Here is an 11,707-nt window from a genome sequence, read left to right on the forward strand (position 1 = left end):
AAGAGAAGAGAAGAGAAGAGAAGAGAAGAGAAGAGAAGAGAAGAGAAGAGAAGAGAAGAGAAGAGAAGAGAAGAGAAGAGAAGAGAAGAGAAGAGAGGAGAGAGGCTAATGGCTATGTGGCTTTGCTTCCTGTAGAGGCTGCAACGGGAGGCTGTTCCCTGACTCGTCCAACTTCTGGAGGCTGCATTTAGTAACTTGTGGCTGGATCGCTGCAGCTTCTGCCTATTTTCACAGAGCCTTCTTGTCTTCTGTCTTTGAAGAGCTCTCTCCGCCTCTCTCTTATAAGGATACTTGTGATTTCATTTAGAGTCTATCCCAATAATCCAAGATGATCTCTCCATTTCAAGACCCTTAAGTTAGTTTCATCATCGATGTCTCCTTTTTTTCCCATATAAGGCAACATTTGCTGATTGGAGGGATTAAGAGATGGATATCTTTAGGGGCCCATTTTTCTGCTTACCAGAGCTGGTAACCATTTTCACTTGTCCTGATTCTGTGATCTTTAGCTGATTAGTTAGTATTGGACTCCTATTTTGTTTTAGGCAGTCTATTAAACACAGAGGATTTAGAGGGCCCAGTTCTTCAAGAAGATTGTGCATTGGGCTGGGGATAGAGCTCAGTGGCACACAGGCAGGCACAAGATCTTGAGTTCAATTCCCAGTACCCTCCCCCACAAAAAATCTTGAGGATTGTGCAATAATTAGAGAGATTACTTGGTAGAACAGGCAGTAAGATTTTGGAGGTGCAAGGATGGACTCTGACAAGGTCAAATTCTTTATTATTGCTCTCAAGGCCTTGCATGCCCCAGCTCCTCCCTCCATCTCTGACTGTACCACTACCACTCCCCATGTCATTCACCAAATCCCCATCAAGCCATTCCCCTTCCTGTCCCCTACACAAGTCAAGCTTTGGCCCAGGCCCTTTGCATGTGCTGGTCCTTCTGCCCACCTCCCCCCAACATATCCCACAACTCCCTTCTGCACTCCCTTCACTTTGCGCTATCAGGCCCACCTGAGCTCCTACCAGAGCACTTGGTTGAAAACCCATCTTCTCTCCCAGCACTTTTTGTTTCCTCCTCTGCTTTATGTGTGAACACACCGTGATGGACTTGCCCCTGTGGGCCCATCTGCACCTGCACCAGCCTTCCGAGATGTGATGGCTAGGACTTCCCAGAAGACCCTAAATGCGTCCTGCTTCATTCCCAGTTTTCCTCTTGAGGACATATTTAGACATTTTTTTCCCTACCTAGGAGCATATTGACTGAATTCCAGATGGAACAGAATGAGGGTGAGAGGTGCTTTTCTAAGGGGATAAATTCACAGATGTGCGGAAGAGCCATGGGGTGTGTGTGTGTGTGTGTGTGTGTGTGTGTGTGTGTGTGTATGTGTACCTACTGGCATTTAGAGGACAAGGATTAGAGATGTTAAATATTCCAGTGGTAGGTAGGGCCATTCTGCTCTAGGAAGAATATTCTCATACCAAATGCCACTAACATCTTTGTGGAGGAATACTGTTAAGGAAACTTTTTAATATTTATTTATTTATTATTTATTTATTCAGTACAGGGTCTCACTATGCAGCTTAGACTGACAGTGATCCTCCTGTTTCAGCCTCCCCAGAACTGGGATTACAGGAGTGTGCCACCATGCCCGGCTTTTGGTGACTTGCACAGCACATCCATGGTTCTGGGGCCGGCATGGCATGCAGTACCAGGGATCAAATCGGGGTCCTTGCACTTGCCAGGCTGCCACTTAGACTGTCTAGCTATCTCCCCAGCCCTGGAAACTGTTTGTATTGAGTCTCAAAATTATTTGTTTCCCAATCTTAATTGATAACTTTTTTCTAAGAGTAGTTCAAATTATTTATGTCCACAAACATTCACTACTAAACCTGTGGAACAATTTCTTTTTCTTTTTTTTTTTTTTTTTTTTCGGCGGAATCAGGAATTGAACTCAGACCCTTGTGCTTGCCAAGGAAGCGTTTATTCCACTAAGCTATGTCTCCAGCCCCCTAATTTTTTTTTTTTTTTTGGCTGAACTGGGGATTGAACTCAGGCCCTATGCATTTGCCAGGGAAGTGCTTATTCCACTGAGCCATCTCCCCGTCCCCAACAGAACAGGTTCTTGAGATCCTTTAAACATCCTTTTCCCCTGGCTTCACTCTGGAGTCACTGCTCACCTGGAGGTCTCACCAAAGGGACTCTTGCCTTCAGATTTCATGTAAATGTTGTATGAGTCGAGTCCCAACTCAGAGTCCAGAGGCCCCCCCATTATTTTTTCTACCCAGAGACTGTCCTTTTCTTTACACCCTTTATATTCATCCTCAAGCTGGGTCTTCCATCCATGACAAAGCCTCCAGCCCCCATTATGACCCATTTTCTTCATTTTAATAGCATTTATTGTGGGACTTTGTCAAAAGCTTTTTGCAAATGAAAGTATGTTACATCTGCTGGTTCCCCCTATCCACAGGCATTTTCACCCCTTCAAAGAGTCCTGGTAGATGAAAGGATTTGGCAGACTTCTCTACTCAGCTCTGGAATCCTCAGCCAAGTTGCCTTGCATAGAGGAGGCCTGACCTGAAGATGCAGATAAACAACACCAAGCAAAAGGAAAACCCTCCGGGAGCCTTACATACTAACCAGACCTGTTCCCCATGTTCTAACCCCTTTTCCAGAACACTCATCTCTCTTGAAATTCTGTTCAGGGACCTGAAATTCCTTGAACAATGCTTCTTATAGCCAACCAGGTGTGTTGGGCTCTAGAGGCCTTGAAAACAAAGGATGCCCCAGTTCTTCCAGGCTGAGGGAGCTGGTAGGCAAATTTCAGGGTTATAATTATTAAAGACAAAACAAAACAAGGCTGGAGGAGGCTAGGAATATAGCTTGTGGTAGACCAGTTGCTTAGCTTGTGTGAATTCTTGGGTTCAATACTGCACTGCTGCCCTCCAAATCCAAAACAAACAAACAAGAAACAAGCCGAGCATGGAGATGCATGCTTGTTAACATCAGCACTATGGGAGGTTGAGGCAGGAAGATCACAAGTTCAAGCCAGCCTGGGCAATTCAGAGACGTAGTGAGAACCTGTCTCAAAATAAAAAAGGATGAGGGAATGTAGCGTAATGCCAAGGCCCTGACTTCAATCCCCGGTACTGCAAAAAAACCACTGCTATATATTGAGCATCTACCCTGAGCCAGCTGCTTTGCTTCTGGTTTTATCTTTTAAATATCCACAGCAAGGCTAGGGGAGTGTGGATCACTCCCTGTCATTAGGAAAAAACTGATGTCCCTGGTGGGTAAAGTGACTTGCTCAAAGTCATGCTAATAGCAAGTGGTGAACTGGAATCAAGGCTCGCTTAGTCAATTTCTTTCCATTTCCAAAGGAAACACAATCAGTACAGGCACGACTGGCCATTCTGAGAGGCCAGAAGCTTCTTGGTCAACTCTGGCTACCATTTCCACTCTATGTTGGGGTTCTGGGAACTGAGTTGTCTACTGCCTGTCCTTAAAATAAACTGGTAGTACCAGGATACCTCTCACTCGTACTTCTGGTAGACCTAAAGACCATCCTCCTTCCAGGAATGCCTTACACCTAGCTATGCCAGTCTTACCATAGTTATGCTGAGAGCTCTAAAATCTGGTATTGGAGTACCTAAGTTCAAACTTCTGCCTTTCTACATACTGATGATGGGGCCTTCAGCAAACTATGTGTCTGTATCTGCTTCCTCCTTGGAAGACAGTGAGAATAATACACTTATAAAGTTCTTCAGAGGATAAGTTAGTAGTTGCTAAACTAAAAATGCTTAGAAGAGAGCTCTGTACATGTACCATTATAGCCATGTTTCATTTAAAAAGTAAAAGCCTTGGGAGAGGATGGACAGCTCACTGTAGAACACTCGTCCAGTATGCATGAGGTCCTGGGTTCCATCCGCAACACCACAAAAATAAAATACATACTGGTCATTTTGCTTCTCCTAAGCCTTTCTCTCTGGTCCTCTACTGTCACAACCATCAGCCTGTGCTGTGCGACATTGCCCTTCCTGGGGCATACATACCCTTTCCTTCCTACTTGGCCTAGTCAATGATGGTTTGCTCATCCTGATGTCACTCACGGCGTGACCTTCCCAGGGTCCCACCTACCTCTCAGTCCTCTTCCCCCATCCCCCACACACCAAACAACCCTGAGCCTTCTCCATTCTCAACATCCCTTCCATCTTTATTTAAACAACAGCAAAACCAAACCAAAAGTACCTGCTCTTTAAGACCAGAGCACATGGCTATTTTGCCTCCTTCAACTCATCCTTAGAATCACCTTCTGTCTCCACTCCTCTTTTGCTCTGGGGACATGAGCACCTGGCTCAGTCTTCATCCCTGCCCAAAGCCCTGATGCTGGCCCTTGGTGTCTTTAACAACTAGGTGACAGCCCACCTGCTCCTCTTCCTCCTGCTTCACAGCACAGACCCCTCCCTTGTCCTCAGAGGTTGTCTGCCCAGCCCCAGAGCTGCTGCTGCTCTGCAATGCTTTGCTAAGACATCCAGTTTTGGAGCACAGTGCGCTCTGTAATCCCCCTCCACATCTCTTCTATCTTTCCAAATCCACCATACCAGTTTTGTCTGGGAGAACTTCCTGTCATGAGGGGATTATTCTTTATCAGTGCTGTTCAAACCAGGGACAACTAGCTGGGCAATTGAGCTTTACACGTTATTAACTTGACTTAATTCAAGCTGAAATTGAAATACCAACATGTGGCTCCAGGGCCCTGGCTTCTATTTCCTCTGCTGCCCCTGCCTTATCTTCATGTCCTTCTCTTAGCCTTGTCTCTGCTCTCCTGTTCTTCTGTCTCTCCTCCCAGAAAACACCCTCAAATCTAGATTAATCCACTTGTCCTTTCTCTGGATCTACACAGGGACTGTGGGGAGGAGTGTGAGTGTCCCATGACTTTGGAAGTCAGTCACCAGCCTCGATAAGGCCTTTAATTCTTCCTGGACATGGTCCTTTGTCCCTAATGACTACGTCCAGCTTTTCCCTTCTCAGGCCTGGAATCTCCAGCCTCTCTTTCACTCACAGCATGGGTGTCACTTCCTATTTCATTCAGACAAGAGAAACTGTGGCCCACCTGACTGCTGATTTTACAAGAGCACTTTTATCTGTCGTCAGCTCTTTCCTCTTGCTGGCCCCTTCCTATCAATGTTTAGGCATGTCAAATAGCCTTATCTTACAAACAACAATGAAAAGCCCGCCTTCCCTTAATCCCATGTCACCTTCCAGCTGGGCCCGCTCTCTTCTCTACCACTTGTAGTCACACTTCTTGAAATTGTCTCCACTTGCTGTCTCCATTTTCTCACCTGCCGTTCACTCCGCAACTTGAGGCCTTCTGGCTTCTGTCCCCACCACTTCCCTGCAACGGCCAGTCAAGGTCACCAAGGACTTCCTTGTAGTTTAATCCAAAGCACTCATTTCAGATCTTATCTTGACCTTTAAGGCATGTGATCCTGCTCCAAGCCCGTCCTTCCTCAAAACTCTGTTGTCTACTTGTCTCTAGGACACCTGAATCTCCCAAGTCCTTCTCCTCCTGTGGCGGCCCCTAGGTTTTCTCAAAATTCCCCCTGTTCTGAAGTGCTCTGTTGTTGGTCTTTGCAGGTAAAGCTCTGTGCCAAGAATGGTGGCTCCCCCCGCCCCAATGCATTCCTTACACAAACACCTGGGAATTGGCTTTCTCACCCAAGAATCACACTGTTGTTTTGAACTCCAGTCTGTACCCAGGATCCCGCTGCTCAGAGCCTGGCTTGCCTTCTCGGATGTGTATTTATAACCCCCACTTTGGGGAGCTCTCACAACACTTAGACATCTGTTTTTTTCATTGGTCCCCTCAAAAGGGAGCGTGCTTTAGGAAGGGACACTGACAAATTAGAGGGCACTTGGAGAGGCTGCTAGGCAGTCAGAAAACCATGTCCTACATGAAATCCATTAACCGGGAGCATTTTTGCCCAGAATAGATAAAAGAGAGAGGCGGAGGGGTGGGGGCGCTGGCTCAGAAAGTTTGACGAGCCAGGGGTTTGTTCTGGGTGCCTGTGCAGAGTTGGAAGTGGACCAACTGTAAAGATGACAGGTGGAATTTGCATGGAGGTAGAGAGGGTCTACTGTGTGTCAGAAGATTGCAGACTGCTTGAATTGCAAGGTGTGAGATAGTCCTGCCCGTTAGACCTAAGTGACCACAATATAAGTGTGGTGGTGGTGGTGGGGTCCTCCATGCCTTTCTGATCATTGCCCAAGCCTGGCTAGCGGTAGAGCTGAGCCGCAGTCCACAGCATGCAATTTCCATGCTCCACCAGATCCAGCAAAGCTCTGTGGACAGAAACAGTGTAGCAGAAAGGAGGCTTGCGAAGCTTTCCCTAATTCAATCCTGTAGATATTCCAAAGTGTGTCTAGGTTGGGTGGGCAGCAAGCTGAGCACCCCATTTGTTTCTTTTACACCTCTCCTTGCTAGAATGTCTTCCTGACTCGTGTTTTGGTGCAGTGCCAGTCAGCTTAGCTTGAGGGCCATCTCACAGACCACCCTATGGGGCTCACTGTTGTGACTATTACGGGGATGTGGCCAGGATGTTGCCCTGTTACCTCACACTGTGTCTGCCTTTATGAGTCCCCCCAGAGAAACTCCTGCCTGCCTTTAGTACCAAGAATAGTTGTAATTCTCTTGCGCAATAGGTCTGTTTTTATCTCGTGGACAGTGGGAATTGTGTAATGGACCTGGGTCTCCTTTTCATTTTGGTGGTGGTGGTGGGTAGCTTAGGACACATTGGTGGTCCACCCACAGCAGGTGAATAGGCCATTCAGGGTACACTGTTCCCAACTCTATTTTGTTTTTACTTTTGCTTTTTTTTCTCATCTTAGCTGTACTTACTTTACTGTACAAAACTGAGAATATACATGGAAAGATAAACCACCTCTAGTCATACTCTCCTGGGACATACAGCTAACACTGTTGTCATTTTATGCAGACTTTAGTAAAAATGACTTCACACTGTACATGTTCTTTATTTTGCTATTTTTCTTTCTTTTTCTTTTATTTTATTTCTCTTTTTTGGGGGGGAAGCATTTATAGGGTGCTCAGTGTCTCACTACTAGGTCAGACTCAGTAGTGATCCACCTGTTTACAGCCTCTCAAGAACTGGGATTACAGGTGCACGCCACCATGCCCAATCTCAATTGCTGTCTCAGCACGCCCTGGGAGCAGGGGCCAGCACGGCGGACCCGGGATCGAACCCCCAGCCCCTGCACCTGCTTGCATTGGCTTTAATCCGCTGAGCTATTTGGCCAGCCCAAATTTGCTATTTTTCATTCATATGTTGTGAACACCCTTCCACATATTTGAATGTTCCTTAAATAATCTAAAATTTCTGTATAGCAATTTTAGTACTAGTAACACCTTGTGCTGTGGCTCTACGTGTATTTCCATAGCCATACATGTCAAAATAAATTCAGGAGTATTATAGAACTGCAATGTGTACATGTATTGCAATAAATAATATTTGTATTTGTCATTTCATTTGATGCTCAAAACCCCCAGGAGATAGATAACCTTACAAACAAGGACCCCACTGCAAAGACTTGCAAAGGTCCCTCAGCAGCATCCCAGGTCAGGTCCTCTGGCTCCAAAGCATGTCCTCCTAGATGTCATGGTGCCTTCCACTATTCCACTGGGACTTCACACTCCACAGTGATTGAACATTTCTTTTATTTCCTTTCACATCACTTCTAATTTATGTTACTTTGCCATCTCTTAAGTACCTTATAAGTCACCTGAAATCCTTTCTGCTATGAGGCAGGGCATAAATAAACAGAAAAGAGTAGTAAGTGGTGCAAAAGGGCAAAGCCTAAGAGCTCCTCCCAGGAGAGGGTGAATCTGGGCTGTCCTGTGATGAAATGAATTTATTTCCCAGGGCTATGCTGAGTCTCCTTCGCTTCCTGGAAGTACTGGCTTGGGGAGGGTGGGGCTCCCAGAGGCTGGGGAAGGGTAGGAAAGGCCTTCTGCCCAGCTGAGCCACATGAGCCAGGGGCCTCCTACTTAGATTTTCAGGGGTTAGGAAAATGCCCTAAGACAAAATGAAGTATTTAATGGAGCTAATGTATGGGGCGAGACAGCTATTGGGCCAGAACCAGGACCTGAGGCTTTTCCCTCCAGGTCTGTTACTGGGTCACACATTTTACCTAAGAAATAAATCAACAGAAATTTGGTTCCAAATGCTCAGCACAGTAGGTCCTTTTCCGCTCAGCCCTTTGGTGGCTACTACAAGAAGGTGAAAGGCTACTGTTTCTGTCCTCAGTCCTTTTGCTAAGTGACACCGAGGCCCAGAAGTTTGGAGGCTCCCAAGAGATACCCCATGGGACTATGATCGAGTAGGATCAGCCACTGGACAAAGGTGATGGAAAGAAAGGAGCCCAGGTTTTCCCCTACCCTATGCCTCATTATGTTGTCCAAATTTGCCTTGATCTCTTGGCTTCAAGCAGTCCTCCTGCCTTAGCCTTTAGAGTACCTAGGACTCAAGGAATAGACCACCCTATCAGTCTAGGAGCCCATGTTGCTATTCTTGGGTTTGATTTTTACTAGCTGAGAGACGATGGGCAAGTTTCTTCAATTTCCTGAGATCCTAGTATCCTCATCCGTAAAATGGAATTAATAACTATGCTGCCAAATTGTGGTGGGAATCCCATGAGATACTAGAGATCTACATCACCCTTAATAGCACCAGCAAGGAAGTACCAGTGAACCTGCTTCGGGGCATATCGGGAGAGCTGGCCAGACAGTCTGTGAGTGGTGCTGCTAGCATCCAGGTGCATACCTAACACTTCAGCCTACTGCCCACTGTCCTGGCATGCAAGGTGCCACATTCCAGGCCCAGGGCATAGTGACAGCTCTGGGGGTTGGGGATTCAGGCGAGCAGCTTCTCCTCAACGGGACTCTTGAGGCCTGGGCATGTGTAAGAAGCAGGCAGAGGTCACATCCTCCTCCCCTTCCTCATGCCCCCAGGGCTGCGTGCCCACAGGGGTGTGCGCGGTGCCACCTGGGCCCGTCAGGCCGGGTTAGAGGAAGGCCCGACCTCGGCACAGCAAAGAAAACAAACACAGATGTGTTCGGCTGGGAGTTGGAAACGTCCCCTCCCCCGCGCCTGCGTGTTCCCCTGGGCGCGGGGCTCCCGGGGCTGCACGGTGCGCGGGAGAAGCTGACAGTCGCCGGCCGGACCCCTCCCCCCTCGGGGTGCGCGCCGGGCCCTGCCCCCTCTCCGGGGTTTCCCGGGGCGCTGCTGTAGCTTTCTCTTTGTCTCCGCTGCTCTTTCTCGGGCTCCCCGGGTTCCCACCCGCTGGCGCTCGGCCTCGCCTGCGTCCCGGGCCGGTTCCCTTTAACTTTTCTTCTTTCCCGGGGTTAAAACTTTGCTCGCGAGCTGGCGGCTGCTCGCCGACGTTATTGGCCGGCGCCCCGCCCGGCGGCCCCGCCCCCGCGCCCCCTCCGCCCCCCACTCCCAGCGCTAGCGGCGGCGGCGGTGGAGCCTTCGGGGGCGTGCGTGCGTGTGTGAGTGCGCGCCAGCGAGCGTGAGTGTGTGCGCCCCGGGCGCGGGCAGGGCAGCACTCCGGCCGCGGCGGGAGCAGAGGGAGCCCTGCGGCCGCGTCGTCACTGGGGCGAGCGGCAGAGGCGGCGGCCGGGCCCGGGCCGGGACAGCGGCGGCCGCGCCGGGCATGGAGCTGGCAAGCCCGCGCTGAGGCAGGACGCGCCCGCGAGAGGCTCTCCGCCGTCCGGCGCGCGGGCCCCTAGCCAGGGCCAGGCAAACTTTTCTTTCTTTTTTGCCCTCGCTAGAGGTAAAGTCCCGGGCACGGTCTCCCCGGCGGGGACGCGACCAGGGGCAACTGAGAGGCTGCCTAGCGGGACGAAGGGGGTACAGGGTTGCGGGGTTGAGAGAGCCGAGCTCTCTCGGGCGCCAGAGACTTGGGGTGCAGGGCGGGTTGGTTGCGGGCAGGCGGTCGAGCGCGGGGGTGCCCCTTGGGCGGCGTGGAGGCGGCGGTGGCGGGGAAGCCGAGCGTTAGCCCGCCGCCCCGGCTCGCCGGCGGGGAAGAAGGGGCGCGGGCTGTGCGGTCTTGGAGATTGCCCGGCTCGTGTGCCCCTGGGACTTCGGGGGATTGAGGCGAGCCGTCGCTGCGCGGTTGGTGCCTGGCATTCGCTCGCGCCCCCGGCCACCACTCCACCGAGGGCCGAGGACGCGGGGCGGGCTGGCTGAGCGCGGCTCCTTCTCTCCGCAGGCGCCTTCTGCGGCTGGCTGACGGACTCCTCGGCGCGGCGGGGCCGGGGCGAGCCGGACGCAGCATGATGCGCGCCGTGTGGGAGGCGCTGGCCGCGCTGGTCGCGCTGGCGTGCCTGGTGGGCGCGGTGCGCGGCGGTCCCGGGCTCAGCATGTTCGCGGGCCAGGCTGCACAGCCGGACCCCTGCTCGGACGAGAACGGCCACCCGCGCCGCTGCATCCCAGATTTTGTCAATGCGGCCTTCGGCAAGGACGTCCGCGTGTCCAGCACCTGCGGCCGGCCTCCGGCGCGCTACTGCGTGGTGAGCGAGCGCGGCGAGGAGCGGCTGCGCTCTTGCCACCTCTGCAACGCCTCGGACCCCAAGAAGGCGCACCCACCGGCCTTCCTCACAGACCTCAACAACCCTCACAACCTGACGTGCTGGCAGTCGGAGAACTTCCTGCAGTTTCCGCACAACGTCACACTCACACTGTCGCTCGGCAAGAAGTTCGAGGTGACCTACGTGAGCCTGCAGTTCTGCTCTCCACGGCCCGAGTCCATGGCCATCTACAAGTCCATGGACTACGGGCGCACGTGGGTGCCCTTCCAGTTTTACTCCACGCAGTGCCGCAAGATGTACAACCGGCCGCACCGCGCGCCCATCACCAAGCAGAACGAGCAGGAGGCCGTGTGCACCGACTCGCACACCGACATGCGCCCGCTTTCGGGCGGCCTCATCGCCTTCAGCACGCTGGACGGGCGACCCTCGGCGCACGACTTCGACAACTCGCCGGTGCTGCAGGACTGGGTCACAGCCACCGACATCCGTGTGGCCTTCAGCCGCTTGCACACTTTCGGCGACGAGAATGAGGATGACTCGGAACTGGCGCGCGACTCGTACTTCTATGCCGTGTCCGACTTGCAGGTGGGCGGCCGCTGCAAGTGCAATGGCCACGCCGCTCGGTGCGTGCGCGACCGCGACGACAGCCTGGTGTGCGACTGCAGGCACAACACGGCGGGCCCAGAGTGCGACCGCTGCAAACCCTTTCACTACGACCGGCCCTGGCAGCGTGCCACGGCTCGCGAGGCCAACGAGTGCGTGGGTGAGTGGGGCGCGGCGGCTAAGCTGGCGGTGGGTGGCGACGCGGTAACGCAGCGGGGGTTCTGGGAAATCCCAGAAGCAGCCGGCGTCTGAAGATTCTGGGTTACGGGGACGTGGCGGGAAGACCAGGAAGGGGCTTTCGGGAATGACGAGGACCTGAGAGGGCTGAGAGTGAGTCCACTCTCTCAATGCTCGCAGCGGGCGCCCGGGTTTGTAACCCGTGCTCTTTGCGAAACCAAGAAACAGTGGGAGAAATGCTGCCAGGGTTGGGAGTAGGGGTAGTGGTCTGGAAAAAAAAATTGTGGAAACGCTTTCATTGCCTCCCTCTCCGTTTGGCTAGT

At 51.8% G+C, this 11,707-nt stretch overlaps 1 protein-coding gene across 1 annotated transcript in view; it reads left to right on the plus strand.

Moving 5' to 3' along the window:
* LOC101574681 (netrin-1) overlaps nucleotides 1-11,459 on the plus strand; it is an 18,049-nt gene extending 6,590 nt beyond the window's left edge. The window contains exon 2 of the mRNA XM_023723425.1: nucleotides 10,286-11,459. Coding sequence (XP_023579193.1) covers nucleotides 10,350-11,459 — 1,110 coding nt within the window. The 5' untranslated portion in view covers nucleotides 10,286-10,349. The remainder of the gene's footprint in view (nucleotides 1-10,285) is intronic.
* Nucleotides 11,460-11,707: the final 248 nt, after the last annotated feature.

This window comes from Octodon degus, unplaced genomic scaffold (assembly GCF_000260255.1).
Source record: "Octodon degus isolate 3935 unplaced genomic scaffold, OctDeg1.0 scaffold00098, whole genome shotgun sequence".
Lineage (NCBI taxonomy): Eukaryota > Metazoa > Chordata > Mammalia > Rodentia > Octodontidae > Octodon > Octodon degus.